Source organism: Lagopus leucura, unplaced genomic scaffold, assembly GCF_019238085.1.
Source record: "Lagopus leucura isolate 7727_CA_CO unplaced genomic scaffold, USGS_WTPT01 Super-Scaffold_100017, whole genome shotgun sequence".
NCBI classification, from domain to species: Eukaryota; Metazoa; Chordata; class Aves; order Galliformes; family Phasianidae; genus Lagopus; species Lagopus leucura.
In genome coordinates, this window is record NW_024962271.1 from 15,091,548 (window position 1) to 15,113,707 (window position 22,160).

Sequence of the window (22,160 nt, forward strand, 5' to 3'; positions counted from 1 at the left end):
AACTCATCAGGTTGAGGTCACGTCTCCACTCAAAGTCACTGGGAGCTTCTAAATTCTTTCTGTTGTACATTAGCACTGCCAGCACCTAGGCTACTTGAGGAAGTCTTTTCAGCAGCCTGAGAGTGCACGTTTTAAATCTAAATGTGAAAAGCCATCCCAAACTCCAGCATCAGAGACACAGCGAATCCATACCTCATCGTTCCAAGCAGCACCAATGTGGGACAAGCTACAAAGCAGACTTAATGCCCAATGAACCTATTCTGAAAATGAGCTCAGCCACACTCCTCTTCCTCTAGCAGAGGGCCTCCAGCTGAGCTCCTAGGGACAGACCTTATGACACTTGAAAACTTCCTTTCCAATGCCTTCTCTAGCTTTCTGACCTTTTATTCCTCTAACTGAAGCCACCACAGTGCAATAAATAGCAGAGAGCTTCCTAAGAACAGAAATGCCTGTGACACAGTTCAGTATTACAACACACCGGGCCCCAATGGGCTGACTTTAAACTACTAAATATGAGACATACAAGAGTGAGCTTTATATTTACAGCCACTGCCTGTCACTGAAGTCACAATTACAAAACCCCATTTCCACAGTGCCCAAGATAAAGAACTCTATCAGGAGAAGCAAAACAAGGCACAGGAGTGGCTGGGACATCAGTCAAGCTCTCCACAGCTCCCTGCTGCACTGACTCCACGCCACGTCTGTATTGCCACAGTGCTAACACAAACCATTCCTTACAGCCCAAAGAATTCCTGGAAAGTAAATGCAGAGAAAGAAGGAAAAAGAAAGAAAACACAAGGGTCACTCAGCCCAGCATTCATCCTTGTACAGATAACCCTTCATACTTTATTGCAATTACTGCAATCAGTGCAACACAAGTGAAGATCTTTTCCAAAACTCTTTTCAAATAGACCAATTCTGAAGTTAATAATGACAGAAAAGGATTTCAACAGTAAAAAACGATGGCTGAAATTTGGTTCCCAGCAGGAACGCTTGCTGCCCCTCCTTAAGAGCCCTGCAGTGGCCCCAGTTCAAATGTGATTCTTACAGGACTGGATTAATTAACTGCATTCAAGACCTTTCCCAGTGCTGCTTTACCTTCTGGATGGCTGCAGCTGCAATATTCATCCTTTAGCAAGGAAAAAACTATACATGGGCTCACACAGCAGGTTAATATCTTTACAGTGATTAAAAATTAATCTACACCAGCAGCAGAAGCCCAAACCTCGTTAGAAACGCTTTATTTATCGCCTTCCCATCATTCCAAATATGGTTTTAAAGGAACTCCACCAAGGACATCCTGGACCAGCTGTATTTTGGATCAAAGTAACACCCAACAGAGCGACCACGGGACCAGGTGGGATGCAACATTCACCACCAGGTCAGCGAGGCACCTCTTGGTGGAGTACGGCTGCTCCTAATGCCACCAGCAGGGTTTGCTGCTCTCACAATTCTTCCCCTCGAAGCAGTACAGACCAACAGGACAGCCTACAATACTAAGTGCCACAAAAAGAGCATGTTTTGGTGGGGAATAATGACCAGAATGCATATTTAGCATTCTAGTTCTAGCTTTGTCTCCCAGGCTTGCACAGGTGTGTCACAGTGCTCTGTAGTATAATCTACCCTGAACGACAAGTCCAAATTCAGGACTTAGAAACAGTCTAAGTTTCACAGATCCCAGCCTCTATTCACAAACACTACAGTTTCCCCTCTATAAAAGAATCTTTATGTTCACCACGGATACAAAGCTTCTAAAAAACAGTCTCAGTTCTCCTTCCAGTGCTCAAGTAACACTATGACTCCTCTTCCCCATGCAAACACCCAACAATCCTAAATTAATTTCCAGGTCCCTCCCTTTCCTCTTCATTGCACATCTTGTTTGGATCACAGCTCATGATGACTTAGAACACAGCACCCACTGGTTAGATCCCGAGTCCTACATTTTTTTCTCATGAGATAGATTAATGAAAACAGCCATGTGTCATCACCTGACCAAGGGTTCAGGCACAGGAACTCAGTGATTGGTGGCTCTCATCCTCACCTGTCTTCAGAATTGCTCGCTTTGAAGCCTGCCCACATTTCAGCACATTTCACCATATTTACCTCCATATTGCAGTAGAAAACTAACAAAAGTGAAATCCTTATATTGTTAATTCCATCTGTCTCGAAAGGCACAGACTCTTTGGTGCTGGCAAAGGACAAGAGGAGATGGGTTCAAACTGAAAGAGCTCTCCAGGTTAGATTGGAGACAGGAAGTTCTTTACACTAAGGTTGGTGAGGCAGTGGCTGCACAGAGAGCTGCTGCTGCCCCATCCCTGCAGACAGCCAAGGTCAGGGAACGGGGCTGATGGACTGATGGAGCTGTGGGTGTCTTTGCTCACTGGGACCAGATGGCCTCTAAGGGGCCCTTCCAATGGAAGCGATTCTAGGACCGAGGGCTAGGTTCCCAGGCAATCTCTATCGTGCCATAATTCTTTGTAATTCCAGGGTTTGAAGCGTCCAGACACAGCCAGCAAGGGGAAAAAAATACCATAATTCACATTGTAAGTGACACCCTGAATTTCTAACATTGATGTAACTGATCATAGCAAACTGCAGATAACAGAAATGTCTGAATGCCTCTGCATTACATGTACCACAACACGTAACTTCCCCACGAGTCAACCATTGCAATGCTGAACTGAAGGCACGGCCCTGGGAAGGCAGCAGTGCAGCGGGATGGCCAACACCAGACGGAATTGCAGGCAGGTACTCAAGGCACTCACCCATCTCTCCCTTTACTGACAATCTTCACTTCGAAGTAATAAATGCCACAAGCTGCAGGGATGGGATGCGTGGCCCTGACCGAGGCAGCATCTTTGTGATTCTTACCATGACCTGGGAAAGAAGAGAAGGGTCAGTGCTGGGACACCAGGATCTGCCGCGCGGATTGGGGGGCAGCTTCTCCTTCCATCTGAAAACGACTGGAGTGTTTTCATCGCACTGAAAGCAGCAGAGCAGCTCTGCCACCCTCCTTCCCGAGGAACCCCCGGCGCTGTCGCCGTTGGAAGGAACCCGGCGGGGCACACGGTGCCGCCATCGCAGAGCTGCCATCCCAGCGCCGCACAGCAGCGGCACGCAGCTCCATTACGCAAGAGGGCAATGACATCAGTGTTTACCGAGCGGGCAGGAAAGGGGCATCGCCGTGCCGTGCAGGGCAGGGAGCGCCTGGAAGGGCCGCATCGCCGCGATCCCCGAACCCGCAGCGCCGGGACGGCTCCTCATCCCGTAGCCCTCAGCCCCCCCCGCCCTCCCCGAGCCCCGCTCCCGCAGCCCGGCACCCCGCAACCTTTCCCCCTGGGGTAGCGGAGCCGGCCGGTCCCGTCCCGGCCGAGGGAACGCGAGCAGAGCCGCCGCGACCCGGCACCTTTGTAGTGGACGCGCAGGTTGCCCTGCGAGAGGCCGATGTAGTTGTACTTGTCCTTGGGGCTCCAGGAGCGCGGCAGCGGCGTCTCCTCCTGGTTGACGGCCGGGTAAAGGCGACGGAGGCGCCGGCTCAGCTCCTGCTCTTCGGGCGGTCCCGGAGCCGCCGCATCCCCCCCGTGCGGGCTCCCCGCGCCCGCCTCCGCCATCTTGGATTCGCTTTGTGTCACCGGGCGGGGAGCGAAGCCCGGCTCCGGCCGCCGGCCAATGGGCTACGAGCGTGCCCACAATGGGGCCGCGCTGCCCGACGGGAAGCGGAGTCCGACCCGCCGCCTCCCGCCCGCCGTATGCAGTCGCTGGGACTACACGTTCCGACAGGCCCCGCGCGCGAGGCCCCGCCCCCTCCCGCAGCGCGCCGTGCTGTGGGAAACGTGTCTCCTCTGCGCGAGGCCGAGCGGTGTCGGGCCGCGCTCAGGACTCCCGCTCCCAGAATGCCTCGGGGCAAGGTGGCGCCGAGGGGAGACCGAGAGGCCGCCGCGCCGCCGCCGGTGTCCGCCGCGCCGCCTCCGCGCAGGGCCCGGTTTCGGCCGCCCGGTCAGATGGACGAAGGGAGCTATTCGGACGGCCTCGCTCCGATCGAGGCCGCCTCGCATAGCTCACCCGTCGCTGGACCGGGGCCGGGCCGCGGTGAGAGCGGCGAACGGCGTCAGGCGCGGCGCGGGCAGCTATGGCGGCGGGCGGGGGGTCCTGAGGCGACCGTCTCCATGGCGACGGGCGTAAACAGGCGGCACCGCGGGGCATGGCGGCGAGGCGGACTGAGAGGCGGTGAGCGGCAGAGCGCGGCGATCCGACCTGCGGGGCATCTCCAGTACGTGGGGAGCTGAGAGCCCCGCGCTGTGCTGCCCAGGGAGCGGCGGGCGGGGATTGTATCGGCGCTGATACGTATCTCAAGGGAGGGAATCGGCTGGGTGCGGCCGGGCACCGACGTGAGTGTAGGTTCACTCATTGAAAGGCCTTTCTCCTACACCCACCTGCTTCTAGGAAAGCCTGGTCCTGGCTTTATTTTTTCCATGGTTTGCCAGTTCTGCTGGCCAGCACTATGGCCACCCCAGAGAAGCAGCTTCACGGGCATTTTTGGGACCCCAAGTCCCAGCTCCTGACTCAGACAGCACTGTTCCAGCTCTGTTTCGAACCTCACCTCTTCAGAAGATCAGCTCGCTCAGGTTTGCCCAGAAAAGGGCTCAGCTCGGCTGCTCTCACTGCCACAAGGAGCAAAGCACCCAATGTCACAGAATCACAGAATGACCCGGGTTGGAAGGGACCTCAAGGATCATGAGGCTCCAACCCCCCAGTGCCGTGCAGAGCCACCAACCTCCCCATTTCACAGCAGCCCAGGCTGCCCAGGGCCCCATCCAACCTGGCCTTGAACACCTCCAGGGATGGACGGGGCATCACAGCCTCTCTGGGCAGCTGTTCCAGCACCTCACCACTCTCATAGTACAGAACTTCCCCCTGACATCCAACCTCAGTCTCCCCTCCCTCAACTTCAAACCATTTCCCCTTGTTCTTCTGTTATCCGCCCTTTCAAAGAGTTGATTCCCCTTCTGTCTGTAGGCTCCCTTTAGGTACTGAAGGCTGCAATGAGGTCACCCTGCAGCTTCTCTTTTCCATGCTGAACAAGCCCAGCTCCCTCAGCCTGTCTTTGTACAGGAGGTGCTCCAGCCCCCTGATCATCTTTTTGCCCTCCTCTGGATTCTCTCCAACAGCTCCCTGTCTTTCTTGTACTGGGGGCTTCAGGCTGCAGCACACAGTGCTGCAGATGGGGCCTCACAAGGGCAGAGTAGAGAGGGACAATTGCCTCCCTGTCCCTGCTGGCCACCCCTCTGCTGATGGAGCCCAGGATTCCATTTGCTTTCTGCTGGCTCATGTTAAGCTTTTCATTCATCAGGATCCCCAGGTCCTTCTCCGCAGGGCTGCTCTCAAGGAGCTCCTTCCAGTCTGCATGGATGCCTGGGATTCCTCCGGCCCAAGTGCAGAACCTTGCACTTTGCTGTGTTGAACCTCATTAGGTTCACCCAGGCCCACTTTTCAAGGCTATTGAGGTCGCTCTGAATGGCATCCCATCCTTCCACTGTGTCAACTGCACCACTCAGCTTGGTGTCATCAGCAAACTTGCTGACTCAGTGTCATTGATAAAGATGTTAATGTCCTCCCTGGAGGTGTTCAAGGCCAGGTTGGATGGGGCCCTGGGCAGCCTGGGCTGCTATGAAATGTGGAGGTTGATGGCCCTGCGTGTGGCGGGGGGTTGGAGCTCCGTGATCCTCGAGGTCCCTTCCAACCTGGGCCATTCTATGATTCTGTTGTGCCAGTCCTGGTGCTCAGCTGTACCACAAATCTCCTCATTGCTCTGTCTCCATCACCCTGTTGGTTTTTTTCACCCATCAGGCACATCACAACTAGCTACTTTAGGTATGCATCACCCAGATTCACAACCTCCAACAGAATATTTAGTTAATTCTGTGGCTTTTGAAAAGTCTCTTCCCTGCTGTTGCACAGGACCTCTCCTGAATCTTCCTCGAAGATTACCAGGTGCCAAACACACATCTGCAGTGTGAAACCTACCCTGTCCAAGAAACAGAAGGCTCTGGTGAGTTCAGGTTTTGAGGGTGGAAGGAAGAGGAGTGGAATATAAACACTGTTCTTGGGCTGCGACAACTGCTGTGGATGTATATGCCAGATGCTAAAGCCAGATTTTGACACGCATAGTCCAAAATAAAGAAGAAAAAAAAGTTGTTTAGAGCATCTTCCAGCCTTCAGGAACGCCTGCTCCATAGTGTGTGTCAGTAGATAAAGTAGCGTGGTGAAAACTATATCCAAATTATGCATAAATAAGTACCAGAAAGGCACATAGCAACCAACTGATGAGTGGTTAAGGTCCACAAAAGTCACGTGTTTTGTTTCCGTTCGCATTTAGGTTGTATTTCTATCCCACCGTCCTCTCGGGCAGTCAGATTGACTGTGAGGCATTGTTGGGGATACTTCAGCCTCATTTTGGCTCTCTTTTGTGTTTGCACTGCTCTTCAAACATAATTCTTTCTCTCTCCAGTCTTTCCAGCTTTCTGTTAGAGGCCAATGGTCCATGTGGCCCGCATTTGCAGGCGGCCAGACAGTCCTAAGGAATCACAAACCCTGCAGTGCCCCAGAGGAGAGAACACCTGGGTAAGCTAAGCCACAGGACAGCTAGAAGCAGGGTTTGGAAACCAGGAATTTACAGAGCAGGATCTCTCCCAGCACTGAGAACAACGAGGTTGGCTTACCCCATAAAACTTGAGCATAATAAATAACATTATTGGTTCTGACTGGTAGCAATGGGCAGTAGGAACAAAACCCGAGTCCTTGAGCTGATGTCCATTCTCCTGTGTCTCTGCAGCAATGAACGGGCCCTTCTCACCATTCCAAAGCCACGTCACCTGGAACAACTGGAGTCTTACTTAAGGAAAGAGCTGCAGACTCTTGCCCTGACTAAAGGGATCTCCCAAGAACTGAAGCTGCAGGTCAGATCCAAGTTTCTGTTGACTTGGAACAACATACTGAGATGGGTTACTCAAACTGGTCATCCAGAGGAAAAAGTAGGTGGGAAAAGTAGGCAAATACAGTTTGTATTAGATAGCCTGGTTCACAGCTCACAATAGAGAACTTACTCAGAATGTCATTTGTTTGTATGTTGTGTTTATATGTTGTTGAGTAGTATGCTCCACAGCTTGTGTAACTTTCCATTTTCAAATCAAAGCCCAAGGCTTCAAAAAGACATGGTAAAATGAAGGGGGTGTGAAACTACTTACTCACTGAGCTCCCAAAGACTCCTGACTAAACCATAAAGCAAGGTGTAGGCTCCAAAATTTTCATTTCAAAAGCTTTCATTTGTGAAGTTCTTTGCTATGAGAGTGGTGAGGTGCTGGAACAGCTGCCCAGAGAGGCTGTGGATTCCCCGTCCATCCCTGGAGGTGTTCAAGGCAGGTTGGATGGGGCCCTGGGCAGCCTGGTGTAGCATTAAGTGTGGAGGTTGGTGGCCCTGCATGTGGCAGAGGGTTGGAGCTTTGTGATCCTTGAGGTCCCTTCCAACCCTGGCCATTCTATGATTCTATAATTACGTCTCTGCACATAACAAGAATGGGGCTCCTTGTCAAGCTTTTGCTTAACCAGGATCCCCAAAATTAAGTTTTTATCAGGCCTGCCCCTGGGGGTTTGTTGTGAACGTTTGAGAACACAGCTACTGAAGACACTGAAAACCACCACTTTAATTCAAAACACAATCAGAGCATTTATGCTGAGTGACACATTTGGATTAGAGTTTCTCTGCATGAATTCTAATTCCCAGAGGAATCCTGCAGTGATAAGAAAGGAATGTGGTAAATGGAAAAGAATGGAGGGAAACAACCACAGGATCTTTAGGACTGGAAAAGACCACTAGGATCATCAAGTCCAACTGTCAGTTAATCAACTGATTACTGATGGGTGATTAACAGCAAGAGAAAACAGAGGTTTCATGAATGTGTTATTCTTGGAAAGTACTTTTTTACTGGATGACACGACATGTTTAGTTGCATTCAATAGCGAGGTACGCTCAGTGAGAACATTACTATTGCTAGCAAAGCCTTCCCAGGCTCACATTCAACATGGCACTCTGACTGTCCCCACAAACAAGTTTTATTCTGCTGAGGATAGCACACGGGCTGTCCCATCAGGGCCCAACTATCTGAATTCTGAGAAATGAACAATAATGTTTTCTCAAGCTCTCTTTCCTCTCTCAGCCCTACAGAGAGATCTTTGAATTCTTCATAGATAACTTCAAGACCTACAAGCCCTTGCTGTCAGCTATAAAGAATGAGTATGAAGCCACATTGGGTAAGCTCTTGGACTTTGACCTCGAGGGGAAAACACTGATGGAGATGTAGTCTTACACAGCTAATTACATATTGGAGATATATATATATATATATATAGAATGAACATTCTAAATATTCACATAGAATAGTTCTCTTTGAGGGACATACAAACATGTCAAATGATAAAACTATCTTTCTGGTCTGTTTAATGAAGTCTTCCCACATGGGAGTCTACTTCCCTCATACATAGCAGGTGTTTATATATATATATTTATCAGACCTTTATTATTTAGATTGAAGGTTTTTCTGTAGTTATTTATCCTTATGATCTTCACCACACAGTTCAGGCAACATCCGTACCTCAGCTTTTCTGAAACCACCATGCTGATAGCAGAGTATATCACACTGATATATTTGGATGCACTTGCAGTGGTAACTTGAAGCTTGCATTACTCCTGAAGCAGGGCAGGGCAGAGAGCTGAACTGGCTGTTCCCTGTCCATTTGTGGTGTGCCTTTAAACCCCTCTTGGCTCTCAGATGCCACAGTGATAGCAGTGCTTTGTAAACAGTGCACTAGAAATAGCTTCTCACTGGGAACTCCTGTCACACTGAGCAGCCTACAGCTGTCAACACTTAACGGGACAGTTTCTCCAATAGAATGTGTCGTTTATCCCAGTAGCTGTTACCTGACTGCCTACTGATAGTCCCTCACTGTAGGCAGAGATCTTTGCACAGTGCAAGATCAATGAATCAATATTAATCGTTACATCAGAACATTTTACTAACAGTTTCCTTCTGGAACTCTTCAGAAGATATTCCTTCAGCTCCCAGGAGATTTCTAGTGTCAGTTCCATAGCCTGTATTGTGCTGAAGCTTACTTTTTAATTATTATTATCTTTCTTTAAGCATATTTTCTACTCGAGATGTTTTATTGACTCCTCCATGCCAAGTGGTCAGCAGCCAGTTGTGAAACACTCCACTGACACCTCAGAACATAGTGTTCTTTGTTCACACCAAGTGAGCTAGTGCTCTAATTTTTGCCATCTTCTGGGGAGCTGTCCTGGTACCAGTGTCATAGTGAAAGAGCTCAGAAAAACCTTTGGTACAGTTACAGCACAGGAAGGAAACTCACACCCAACTATAATAAGAAAAGTCATTCCTGTTTTTAGATTTTATGCATGCATTTTAGGTTTTAAAATACAGAGTCTGCTGCATGGTATTTGTACATGAATACTTATATTAGAGTTCTGGCAAAGAGGAAAATGTCTGCAAGTGACATTACTCAGTATCTGCCAGCATTTCTATCCTGTTCAGGAGAGAGAATGTATGCATTATTCAGCAAGGAAAACCTTTGCCACAGCCTCATTTGAATTACATCTTCTTGTGGTGGAATTTCATTTAGTCATAAAAGCAAGCTTCCACAACAAGGAGGTGGTGACAGGTGGAGTTCTGCCACGTGACTGGGATCTGGCACCCAAGCACTCACACCAATCCCCTCAGATAAGTGCCTTTAGGAAAAATAATCAATTCAGAGGGGAAATAGTTGAGAGTGAAAAGCACAGATGGCAGCAAAGCCAATATAACAGTGAGTTCTTTATTAGTTGTACTGATGAAAAAGAGAAATGAAGAGAGGGCAACACGTCCCTGAAAAGAGAAGAGAATGTGTAGACAAGTTTGTATGCAGGTGGCACAAGGCCTTGCATTTGGAGACAAGAAAGTCAATCTAAGTTTGTGAAGACCATGCCTTTACAAAGCCAGGTAAACCACTAATTAGCAGCTATCTTCAGCTCCGTATGCTGCCTGTGTTTAAATGATGACAACCTAGTGAAGCATGATGGCATCATCAGTGTTCATTGCCACAAAGCCTGAAATACTCAAGGAGACAAAATTCAAGTAAAATTCAGGTTTTGTTGCTCATTGTAAGAACTTACCTCTGCTCTCTTTAGCTCATCAGAAGGAGACAATCCGTGCCCTAGAGCCCTTGAAGGCCATGGTCACCACCGTGTCTGAGGAGTGCACCCAGCAGATATTAGCACTGCAGGAAAAGGAGAAAGTGGAAATAAATACTTTAAAGCAAGAGAAACATCATTTGTTAAAGTTTATTGACAACATGAAGGAAGAGAAGAGTTGTCTTCAGACTCAGGTAAATAAGGTTACAGGTCAAACTCCTCCCAGCTTCACCTGAACCCATCTGATCTCTTCCTCCCAGGTGCTCATCCTTTAGTGCCAGGAGAAGTACTGCAGCTGGTGGTGAGCAGCTGGCACTGTAGAAATGCTGGATCTCAAGAACATCCGTGTTCCCTTAGGGCTGGCTGTGCTGCTACCAGAAGCCTTGACTTGTAGCTGCTGTCCCAGACAACCAGCTTCTGCACAGACTGTAGACTCCACAGTCGTGGAGATAGCATTTGTTGAACCTTGGAGACTTGGGTTTCAGCACATAGATTGAAACACTCAAAAATATTTCTTCCCTTAGCATTTCTAGACTTTCCTTTGTTTCCTCCACTTGTTGGTATTTACAAGCCTCACATGGGGATAAACTGAACGATCTCTGAGGCAACTGAGAATTTACATTTAGTTTGCTTTTGGGGGGAAGGGGAGGCACACGTTTGCCTTCAGAGTTCTCACCTGAATCACAGGAGCTCTCCAAGGTGCCTGCTGTTTTTGGGGGGATGGAATTACAATAGAGAAACCTTGGAACTCGGCATGAACTGTATCTAATGCACTCTCTGAAAGGCAAAACACAGATAGAGCACTCTTCAGCAACCTTCTCCGGAGTCCAAACCTTTCTGGCATGTTTCTCCCTCACCATCCTTTCCTACAGTGTTATTTCTTGCCACTCTCCTGCTCCAGTTTTTATTTCCTACTTCATATCCCTTACCCCACACCTGCCCCATAGTCCTGCTCTAGGCTCACCACGCCACCCCAAGGCTTCCCACCGATGCTGATCAATTCCTGCAGGTGGAGCACCTGCAGATGAGTGTAGCTGAGGAGTACACACGCTACCTCCAAGAGTACGGCGCCCGCAAACTGCTTGTAGCAAAACTGAATGAGATGCACAACGAGCAGCTGGATGTGAAACAGCACCAGGTCCAAGGTGGTAAGTAGATCTCTGTAGGAATCTGTCCTGCCCAGAGGCCCATTGCACACCCATGGTGCAGCATTAAGCGTCTCCAAAATACCATCAGATATGATCTGACTCTTAAAATAAGCTAAATTAGTGAACAAAATATCCATAAGCACATAGGGAAGGGATTAGGAGGGGACGTGGGTGGACAGTTGGGCTAGATGATCTTCGTGGTCTTTTCCAACCATAACGCTTGTTGTTTAAAGGTGAAAAGGGTGAAGACGTGGTGAAGCTCACTCTGGCACTGAAGATGGCTCGGCAGGATCTCACAAAAGCCCAAGTGAAGCTGAATGCAATGACAGCAGAGTACGGAGACGTTGTGCCTAGGAGAGATTTTGAATCACTGGAGAAGAAATACTCTGACTTACTTCAGGAGGTCAGCACAAGCTCCAAATTTTTGAGCTGTATCACATGAGTGCAAAGATAATGGGATGTATCAGTATTCAGGTTAGGGTAGGGACTCTGTACACACAGCTCACATACAGGCTTTTGAACTATGTTTGTCTGACATTCATTGCACAGTTTTGTCCAAAGCACAGCAAACTGAAACTACTGCTGAACCGGGCTGCTAACAGCTACCTGCCTTGCTGGATTTTGCTTTCTCCAATAGCATTTCATGGCTGCAATTCCAGGCCATTGACTCCACCACCAGGCAGGTCAATGTATTTTCCAGCTGTGATAGAACCAGAGGAGGTTCCTCGAGCTAGGGAAACCTGTCCATGATAGAAGCCGTCCCTCCAGCTCCAAGCTCTCCCAAGGAGAACCTGTTGTGTCTGATGATAAGGATGGCTTTGAGTTGTGCAAGGCCTCCTCAGCAGTATCTTAGCATTCCACCAGAGAAATGCACTGAACCAGGCCAAGACCCTGTAATTCTTCTCTCTCCGCTCCTCACCACCCTCACTGTAAATGACTTTTTCCTTATATCCAACCTAAATCTGCTATCTTTGTGTTTGAAACCATTTCCCCTTGTCCCGTCAACACAGACCCTGCTAAAGATTCTGTCCACTTCTTTCCTGTAGCTCCCCTTCAGATACTGAAAGGCCACTCGCGGGTCTTCCTGGAGCCCTCTCTGCTCCAGGCTGCACAGCCCCAGCTCTCAGCCTGTCCTTGCAGGAAGGTGTTCCATCCCTTGGATCATTTTTGTGGCCCTCCTCTGGATACACTCCAACAGGTCTATGTCTCTCCTGTACTGAGGACTCCACATCTTTGCAGATGTTCTTGCAGCCGAACAAGAATAAATTATATGAAAAGGAAACGTGTTCTAAATAAAGATGAATGGATCTGAAGGAAACGCACATAACATTTCTAGAACAAAAAAACAAAACAAAACCACCTCTCCCATTCTCTCCTAGTGCATTAAAGTCTGTTTTGAAACAAAAAACACAGCATAAGAAACATCACTGATATATTCTATTTGAAGTTTCTGGAAATGATAACAAGAAAAAGTAATGAATTGTTTATTTTTCATCCAATCTAAAGGCAGTTAACCAAGTTAACTCTCCGTATATCTATGTGCTGAACTGAATGCTCACCTGAACTGTCAGACAACAGAAAATCTCCATTGCTGTGGTTGGTTACAGCCCTCCTTTCTGTATGCTTTAGATGAAGACTCTGAGGAAGGATTTTGAGCAGCTCCACGAGGAGTATGGAACACTGCTGGAAATCCACAGAGAGACTGCAGAAGAGCGAGACAGCTTCTACAGCCAACTGCAAGAAGCTGAACGCAGCCACACGCCCCGGCCCAACTGGGCAAAGTGTTCAGGTGCCGCCTGCACTCAGCACTCATTTGCTTGCAGACTAGATGTCTATAGAGCTGTATTCATTGCAAGGCTCCTACTGGGCTCACACAAAACCAGCACTCACGGGAAAAACGCCCCTCTGTGAACAGCTCAGCATCTTTTTGTTGTTGCAGAAGTGATTCCTGGTGGAGTGGAGCGGTGGGGCCGTCTGGCCGAGGGGAAGAGCAGCAATCAGCTGGTGGATGTGCTTCTGGAGGAAATAGGAACAGCAGTGCTAAAAGAGATGAATGTCTTCCACGGATGGGTACGCGCATGCTTTCTCCTCTGTTTGTTTCCACTGAGCTTCATTGGTAGTAAATATCCATTCAGAAGGTGGGGAGATTGCGTTCACGGTTGGACTCAGCGTATTCGGCGCCCACCATCAGCATAACCACTGAAAATTTTAGAGCTGGGGAAACTCGGATGCAAGAGAAAAGCTGAACCTGAGGGTAAGCATATCGAGGACAGCTGAAGTATAGAAGCATAGAATCATTAAGATTGGAAAAGACAACTGCTGAGATGAGCTTAGCCGAGCACCAGAATGACTAAGAGTGCATAGCAGGAGTGCACTGTGGGGAACGACTCCTTCCCACGGCATCAGGAGGTAATTCAAACCACACCACCCCATTGCACTGCACCCTGACAAGCAGGAGAGGCAGGAAATGATACAGGGACAAGGCAGCGTTACAAGAGATCTTCACCTCATAACGTATCCAAACATTTTCTCAGGGGCAGAGTAAGACTTCCTTGGTCCTTCCACGTCTCTCCCTAAGAAATTCACCAAAACGTTGCTCCAGTGCTGCACTGATGCCAGCGAGGGGAAGGCCTCATCTGTTTCTCTTCTATTTCCTAGGGCAAAGGTGACAAGGTTCCTGTGTACCTGAGGTATGAAGGTGAAGTCAAGAACAAAAAGCCAACTAAGAAGGATGTGGTGAACATCCTGAAGGACATCTGGAAAGAGAAAATTGCACTAGATCAGCAGGTTTGTCATTTTCCTTCTCTAAAGCCCTGAGCTAAATCAACCACACTCGTGAATCTGAGACCTTAGCTAGAATGACTGCTGCTATTCTGGGATGTTCTGGTGCACTGTACACCAGGATGCCATCACAACTATGTAGCATCTGTTCTTAGGTTTGGAAGCCCTGGCAATATCTGTGCCACCAAAGCATGGTCAATTGTTTGGGTTTTTTTGTTTTGTTTTTCTGGACTGATTTTAACCCATGCCAATCCACTATGAAAGTCCAGAGGAACAAGCGGTACCACAAGAAATGAAGATGAGCAACAGAAAAGGAGGAACAGAAAAAAAAGTCACTTATGAAGCAAATTAGCATAAAAGTGCTTTGGTTTTGTCACACAAAAAAAGCAGACAATTTCCCCTTTTTGTCCAGGGTGGGTTGGGAGTGGAGGGTGGAGGCTAATGAGCCTGTGTTCGAACCTTCCCATGTTAGGGACGTGTATAATGCCCTGTTATCATGCCTCAGACACAAGAGCAACCTTTACAGAGGCAGAATCACTTCACAGATTTCTTCACTTGAGCTAGAAGCCTAAAAACATCCCTTAGGTCAGCCCTAAACAGTTTAGTGTTTCCTATGGCTGCTTTTTACTTTCAGATTAGATTCCTGGGGAAGCAGGGCTGCTGCAATCATTGTCTGTCTTCAGGTCTCTGCAGTAACTACTCCTCGTTGTCTGAACCCATGAACAAAGCTTAGCTAAATCAGACAGAGGGGAAGCACCTCACAGGTATTAAGTTCCTAAGTATTTCACAAAAAGGGCTAGGAGAAAAGAGATGTTTTGTGGACTCAGCAACAGGAGAGCTTCCTCATAGACCTACCTTTTAGATTGTACTGACTAAACCTGGAAGAAAGGCTTGGAATGACCAAATAGCAGGGAAGGCTCCAGCCAGCACCTGTCCTGCCGGAAGACACATCTGTATGCAAACAGCTGCAGTCAGACTGGCAGATTTGATTTAGTTCTGCTCATGCACGATGCTCACTTGTTATCTGCAGACAGGAAAGTGTTCCAGTCTTCCTGAGTTCTTTCTCAGCTACCTCCAGAAGAAGTATGGAGATGCCTCTGCTATGGAATGGTCTTACAGTCTGTATGAGTACATGAGACTCTGCCCCTCAAACCACATCATGAGCTCGTTCTATGAGATACTCACTGGAAAGGTAGGCAACCCATGCCCCTGTGCTGCACCCAGACATTGCTGGTAGTACAAACAAGAAGGCAGGGAAGCATTCTGCAAGGCAGCTTCACTTCACTGCCTGTTCAAAGAAACATTAAGGTTGGAAAAGGCCTCTAAAATCAAGCCCATCCCCACCATGCCCACTGACCACATCCCTCAGTGCCACATCTCCACAGTTCTTGGCCACCTCCAAGGACAGTGACTCCACCACCTCCCTGGGCAGCCTGTCCCAATATACTGCCACTATTTTTATTAATATCCAACCTAAACCTCCCTGGCACAACTTAAGGCCATTCTCTCTTATGTTATCACTATTTCCTGGGAGAAAAAGGCCAACCTCCAAGACACATGACAGTGAACAACTTTCTCCAAAGCAGTTTGCTTAAAGAGGAACTGTTGTGAACAGCCACCCTGCAAGCCATGGTGTTGCTTGACAATTTATAAATCACTAAAAGCAGCTCAGGTAAAAGTTGATTTAGAAGTGAGCGCAATCCTTTTGCAGTTTTGCTTCCCTCTTGAATGCAACCCAAGGGCCAACAGATAAGTCAGTTCCTGACCTGTGAACCTTCCCTGTTCCACAGGTAGCTGAAGAGCAATATCACGACCAGAATCAGCTGATTTCTGACCTGCAGAAGCAGCTGGCTGCCTGTGACAGCTCCAGCAATGGGTCCCTGCCCAGCAAGCAGTTCAGGCAAGAGCCAAGCACCACACACTGAGCTCCGCATGCTGGGATAAGCCAAGTCTGTCTGCTTCACTTATATCTGTCAGCACAGCCCAGGGAACAGTTTTCCTCTCTTAAATTCTTGTGAGGACAGCCATAGCAAGCGTCTACTTGTAAAACTCAGCATAAGGTTTTAGAATTATGTGAGAACTGCAGGTTTTGATTAGCAAAACTGGGAAACCTGTGAAGAGATACAGGGCACTGGGGCACTGCACACACGTAGTGGGATGAGGCAGCATCTGCACCCAGCCCCATTCCCCAGGGAAGAGACAGAGGATCTGCTGCAGTGCTCCCTCCTGCTCCTAGCATGGGTCACAAAGCATTTCTGTGAGTTTTGCCCCAGGTGCAGGATTTGTCAATTGGATTTGTCAATCACCTGTGCTTTCATAAACTGTACTCACTAGAGACAGCATTTCTTGGGGCTATGGCACAGAATTAAGGCAAGGGCCATCTCCAACACACAGCTGGGAACACGGCTCTGGTGCAGACGTGCCAGCTCCCAGCTAACCAACACCATGCTGTGTTCAGAACTTCCCAAATGGTTCAGCATCAACGTCCACCTGAAATCACCACCCTTGCTTTGTTACCTGAAGGTGCATGCACTTCCTTGACACGTGTATCCTCTCTGAGGGCAATGAAGTTTTGAAGATGTAGCTCACGGTGTACATGCACACTCTGCTAGCTTAAAATGCTGCCGTCCATACCAGCACTCATTAACTGCTCACATGCTGTTGCCTGTCTCCAAGCAGAATGGCTCTGAGGGAGGCTTTTCCTCTGAAAAGAAGAGATGCAATCCAAGAGCTGGTTGATGCAAGCAGGTTTAATCTGGACAGTGATGAAGACCTCATTGACTACACATCCTTATTCGAAGAAGTAAGTTCACATAAGTTTTCTTTTTGACTTAGGTTTAAGCAAAATACTTGAATTAGGCTGGTCAGACTGCTTATCCAACTACTACAGCTGCACTGCACACCACAGGCTCTGAAAACCATCTGCAGATCTCTGCAATGCAAGCTTTTGCTTTTTTCTGTGAAAGAGTTTTTCCCAATTTTATTCTCACTTTTCATATAGAAATTCCATTTCTATGAGAGCTATTTTAACATACAGTGGGGAATGACTCTTACTGGGATGGAGGAACACGTGATCCGTGCTCTAAATTCTTTCAGGATGAAGAGGGGAACCCTGAACCTTTTGTTGCAAAGCTCAGGAGCCAGTATGTCAGTGAGAAGCAGGAGTACCTGCAAGAGCTGAAGAACAGCCTGGGAGATGTAACGTACGTACAAAGGAGTGGGCTGATGGGGGTGGGGGCAGTGGATCAGAATCCCCCCATGGACACAGGAGCACATTGCTCCTGTGCAGGGACTCAGATTTGAATACCTGCTGTACCATACATTTGGGTCTTTTCATTGCCTACTTCCTCACCCTGCAGTGAGCTGTGCCTTTCTTCCTGTCACCCCTCCAACCTCACTGTGCCCATGTGCTGGGGCTGGATTTGAACTGCTCCTGGGCTTGCAGGGACCTGACAAAGATGCTCAAGCAGTGCAGAGGATGAGCTCCCTAAGAACAACCTTAGTGTGGAGAGAGGCAAGAAAGAAGGAGGACCCTGGGAGCCACCAGGGCACTGGGCTTAGGCTGAGCACCTATGCTACACGAGGTGTGCTGCTCAAGTCTGAGCTAAGCAAGGGAAACTGTGGTCAGTCAGGAGTCTTGCATGACAGCCAGGGAAAACAGAGAATAAGTGAGATCAACACACACAGGACAGGCAGAAAGCTTCTGGAATGACCATTGGCCAAGCCCCCTGCAGGGGTCAAGAAAAGAGCTGCAGGTGCACTGGGAGCCAAAATGGTAGAGAGAAAAGAGAAGGCTGTGCTGGGAGTATTTAGACAAGGAGGAACATTTGGGGACACGGGCTGGAGGTGCTGGCAAGCAGCAGCAGCGAGTGGCTACAGAGAAGGGGAGGTAACAAGTCAGGGATTACTAGCTTTTACCAAGGAAAAACAGCATGAGACGAGGCATGGAGAGGTCAGCGTGGGAACTGGAGATGCAAAGGGTACCTAGGACTTGCTGAGGAAGCCAGGGTCAGATTGAGAAACCTCCTAACTAGTGAACAGGCTCACCTGGAACAGCAACAAATGGGCACAAGGTAAAGAGGCAGAACAAACAACCTGTAAGGGTTATGGCAAGCAGTGAGTGGAGAAAGTTGGCTGTACTGGTAATAATCCCCTTCAGTACTTGAAGTTAATCTCGACATCCCTCAGCTCTCTAAAAACAGTAGCAAAGTCCTGTATATACTCAGATTAGTTCTGAGGAGTGAGAGAAGCAAACCGGACTGGCAGCTGCAAACTTGAAGGCAAAAGTCTGAGAAATAATCCCACCTCAAATCAAGACAACCAGGATGGAGCAACTGCATAGAAAAGAAGCCTTGTGCCAGGCACCAAGCAATGAGGGAAACAGTAAAGGTGGGCTGGATGCACAGCAAGTTTGATGCTGTCTTTTACAGGCACTGAATTAGCAAGGAAAAGCATAGTTATATAACAAAGGGTAAAAAAAATGCTTAACAGAGGAAAATTAAAGTCTTCCCAGGTGATCACAAACTAACTCTCCCTAATTTCTTTTCAGTTTGATTTAATAATTTATTACATGCATATTAAAAACTCCCACCATTGATAACATTGACCAAACGTGCATTTTGAGCAACACAGATTTTCATTGTGGTACAAATGCTTGGGCATTCCTATCCTATACCATAGCAGTGCAAGTGACTGAATTGTTTTTTCAAGCAGAGAAGTGGATGCAGATGATCTGAAGGCAGCTTTCTGCAGGATTGATCCCAAGATCAATGATCAGATGCTAGATGCCTACATTAGCCTGGCTTACCAGGTCAAAAGAGAACAGCCTGACCAAGAAGTTGTGCCTGTGGACACCGTGCTGGAGAGACTCCGTGTTGGAGATGTGAGACGAGTAGGGCCCTCACCCAGGAAAGAAAGCACAACAGACTCTGAAGGAGAGTAAGGAAGCTTCCCACGTTAAGAATAAAAAGCCTGTTTGATCTGCAGTTTTGGATACAGAGCTGAGTACACTAAATACCACTTTTCATGCATGTAGAGACAAACCCAGTCACTAACTGTTGAGAGGATAGGCTAGTTTGAACTGTCCTGGAAAAACAGATTGCATTTGTGAACTGGAGAGACATCATAGCCCACATGACAGAATAAGAACCATCAGGTGTATGAAGCCCCTGCAATTTCTGCCTTGATTACTGAAATTGGTGCTGCCTACCTCCAGCATAAGTTGCTAAGTGTCAGGAAAGGAAATACAAAAGCACTGAAAAAGGAGATGCATCATCTAACTAGGAATCAGGTGTCCTAACTGCACGTATCTCTGGGAGAAGTTCTGAAAACAGAAGATTTAACACAGCAAAATTCAGAATAGCTGGAAAGAAGAGGGCATTAAAACACAGAAGATATGTTTGGTAGATGAACTTCAGATTTGCAAAGCTCTCCAGGAGAGAGCATCTAATGGAAAGGCAAGGAAAGCACTGCACTACCAAAAGCAGGATTCACTTGTTTTGCTTCACCCTGAGCAATATAGATTCCAAAAAGTTAAATGCATTGCCCTGTAAGCAGCAGTTCTTTCTTTCACCCTTCCAGTTTCATTGGTAGGACTTGAAAGATAGCAATCTATCCCTCCAAGCCTTCAGTTTAGTTTACTAGAGCAACTAGAACACCTCTCAACAGAAGAGAGAATGGATAAGAAATCCTACCTTGTCCTCCCTCAGCAGGAACAAGGAGGCTCTCTAGTCTCTCTTGAAGTGCTCTTAGAAAGAGGATTCTCACAGCACTTCAGCAGAAAGAAGCTGGAAGCTCTGTTATTACTTCAGACCAAAATTTTCAAACCCTGGCATACAAAGATGTGAGGGTGCACTAAAAAAACTGCATAAAACAGCATAAAACATTTTTAAAAGGACAAATACTATGTCAGTTAACAAAGCTGTTTCCTTTTAAATACTGGAGAGGAAAAAAAGCCCATAATAATGGAATTACTTTTTTTGAACTTGAAAATGACTGACCTTTGTATTGGCAACTGCCTGTCAAAATAACTCACTCACTGGCCTTCATTTCCTAGCGTTGTGCAGAATTGGTTTAACTTGTAAGCACTGCTGCCAAAAGCCATGTATGATTTCCAGGAGTCCTCATTAACTGCACCATTTCAGACCTTTGGGAAGCTACACTGTACTTTTCAGTAAGGAACTCTTCCTCACAGATCCAAGAATACAGAAAACTGTATTTTGTGGCTTTAGAACATTCCTAAACTGCAAAGAAGAAAAAAGAAAAAGCAGTTACTCCACTCCTTTAGTCTGCAGTTTTCTTTCTTTAGTTTGGCTGAGCTGTGGCTGACCCCAGCTGGAAGCACCAGCCCTGTTCTGCCCCATTCTGACTCGAGGGGACTGCAAAGTAGCAGCCCTGAGCCACCCCTTCTCCACAGACTAATTAATCAGTTTAAAGACTTTTTTTTTTTTTTAATTAATCTAAAAGCCCCAGTTTCTTAAATTTAAGACAGCAGCTAAAAATCAGAGATAGTGGAGGAGGAAGGAACAGATTTTTTCTTTCCCTGAAAATAAGCAAGCACTTCAATTGCCTTACCTTGGGAACTGCAAACTGGCTAAGTGGAAAGGAAGCATGGTAGCATGTCAGACTGGGAAACACAGAACAGCATTACAGATGAATGATATCCAAGGAAAAGTTTTATGTCTGTTCTTCTGAAAACTATGTCATCCTTCCCCAGCTGGTGAACTGTTTTAGAAAGCCATCATTCTTTGCTCCTTACAAACCCTCTGACGTGGCTGACCTTGCTCCTGGTGCAGCTTAGGCTCACTGTAAGCAGTAAAACCACAGACAAGCATTTCACTCATTCTCTCCCTTACCTGAAGGGCACAAGGGTTTATTTGGCACCACGGTTGGCATCAGGAAACACCTGCAGAAGTGCAGCCCTCATCTCTGAGCATGTGTTTTAGAAATAAAGGGAGGGCCCAAACACAAAGCATGGTGTGTTATTATTAGCTCTATCTCAGCCAGCCACCACCTCACTCCCACTCTTTGAAAGGAAAAGACCAGGGTAAAGATCACACACAACTTACCATCAGGGGCAAAACAGCCTAGACTTGGGGAAAATTATTGACAATTACTTGAGAGGTAAGAAACAAAACTGAAAGACACCTTTCTCCCATTCTCCTCTTCTTCCAAAGCTCTAAGTCACTCCTTCATTCTCAAACTCTCCTACTCCCTTCCCACTCCATACAGCACAGGAAGGTGGGGAACACAGGCTGCCATCAGCCTCTAACACTTCATCTCTTCTGCTCCTTCCTCCCTACTCTGCCCAGTGATGTTGTGCTCCATGTGGTGCCCTTGGGCTGCAGGGGGACAGCCTGCTCCACCATGGGCCTCTCCTGAGCTGTAGGGAACTTCCACTCTGCTCCCGGAGCAACTCTTGCCCTCCTTCTGCACTGCCCTTGGGGTCTGCAGGATTGTCTCTCTCACATTTTCCTCATCACTCCCTCACACACCTGCTGTGCAGCACTTTTTACCATTTCTTATGTTAGCACTGATGTGCGTTGCAGAAGGGTTCCAATTTAGCCAGTGGTGGCTCTATTTCATAACTGGCCAGAACAGGCTGTCTGACACAAGGGTACCCCTACAGTGCTCATGTTACCAAAACTTTGCCACATAAACCAAATTTACACAATTAAGTTCATTTACCACATCTGAGCTAGAAAATTTAACCTCTCAGATGGTCTTCAATTACTGCTTGTTAACTCCCCATCAGCTGTTGCCAAAGATAAACTATGAGCTGCTCTTGACATCGTAGACCAGGTTTGCAAAGTAGGACAAGATCCCAAGCTTCAAAGTCCCTGATCTAGAAAAAAAATACACAGCTGTAAACAAGGATCATCTTCTTCTCAGAAGGCAGTCCATAACTGCTCATTTGAGCACGCAAATGGTTAGCATGAAGAGCACCAGCACAAGTGCCTATAAGGAACATTCTGAAAATGCAGCAGACGTATGGT

General features: G+C 47.6%; 2 protein-coding genes and 1 long non-coding RNA gene across 5 annotated transcripts in view; 1 reads left to right on the top strand and 2 right to left on the bottom strand.

Annotated features, from left to right (window-relative positions):
- The window catches only part of RANBP10 (RAN binding protein 10), a 54,500-nt gene extending 50,889 nt beyond the window's left edge, over nt 1-3,611 (bottom strand). The window contains exons 1-2 of one of the 2 annotated variants that reach the window (XM_042876976.1): nt 3,407-3,611; nt 2,766-2,877 (exon numbers count right to left, since the gene is read on the bottom strand). In XM_042876976.1, the coding sequence (XP_042732910.1) occupies nt 2,766-2,877; nt 3,407-3,611 (317 nt within the window). Of the gene's footprint in view, nt 1-2,765; nt 2,878-3,406 lie in introns of those variants that run through there. The other variant, XM_042876977.1, reaches the window with a different exon arrangement.
- A 587-nt stretch (nt 3,612-4,198) lies between these two features.
- On the top strand, nt 4,199-21,201 carry TSNAXIP1 (translin associated factor X interacting protein 1). Its single transcript, XM_042876924.1, has 16 exons — nt 4,199-4,227; nt 5,959-6,049; nt 6,509-6,621; nt 6,833-6,956; nt 8,214-8,307; nt 10,235-10,431; nt 11,247-11,385; nt 11,619-11,788; nt 13,015-13,174; nt 13,325-13,455; nt 14,044-14,172; nt 15,197-15,358; nt 15,957-16,066; nt 16,846-16,969; nt 17,263-17,369; nt 18,880-21,201. Exons 1-16 carry the CDS (start codon nt 4,202-4,204, stop codon nt 19,106-19,108), a joined length of 2,106 nt encoding a protein of 701 aa, XP_042732858.1. The 5' UTR covers nt 4,199-4,201; the 3' UTR covers nt 19,109-21,201.
- LOC122183148 lies at nt 9,869-11,662 on the bottom strand. 2 transcript variants are annotated; one of them, XR_006180117.1, is made up of 5 exons: nt 11,650-11,662; nt 11,292-11,486; nt 10,914-11,014; nt 10,470-10,702; nt 9,869-10,323 (listed from the first exon to the last, which is right to left on the bottom strand). It is a non-coding gene; the product is annotated as an uncharacterized LOC122183148 (long non-coding RNA). The 2 variants fall into 2 exon arrangements; XR_006180116.1 differs by having other exon boundaries at nt 10,470-11,014.
- Nucleotides 21,202-22,160: the final 959 nt, after the last annotated feature.

Excerpts from the sequence above, each read along its gene's own strand:
- TSNAXIP1 (XM_042876924.1), top strand. The coding sequence starts at position 4,202 with ATGGCGGCGAGGCGGACTGAGAGGCG. Across the intron at positions 6,622-6,832 it reads CCAGAGGAGAGAACACCTGG|CAATGAACGGGCCCTTCTCA; the intron begins GTAAGCTAAGCC and ends GTGTCTCTGCAG. Across the intron at positions 11,789-13,014 it reads ACTCTGACTTACTTCAGGAG|ATGAAGACTCTGAGGAAGGA; the intron begins GTCAGCACAAGC and ends TGTATGCTTTAG.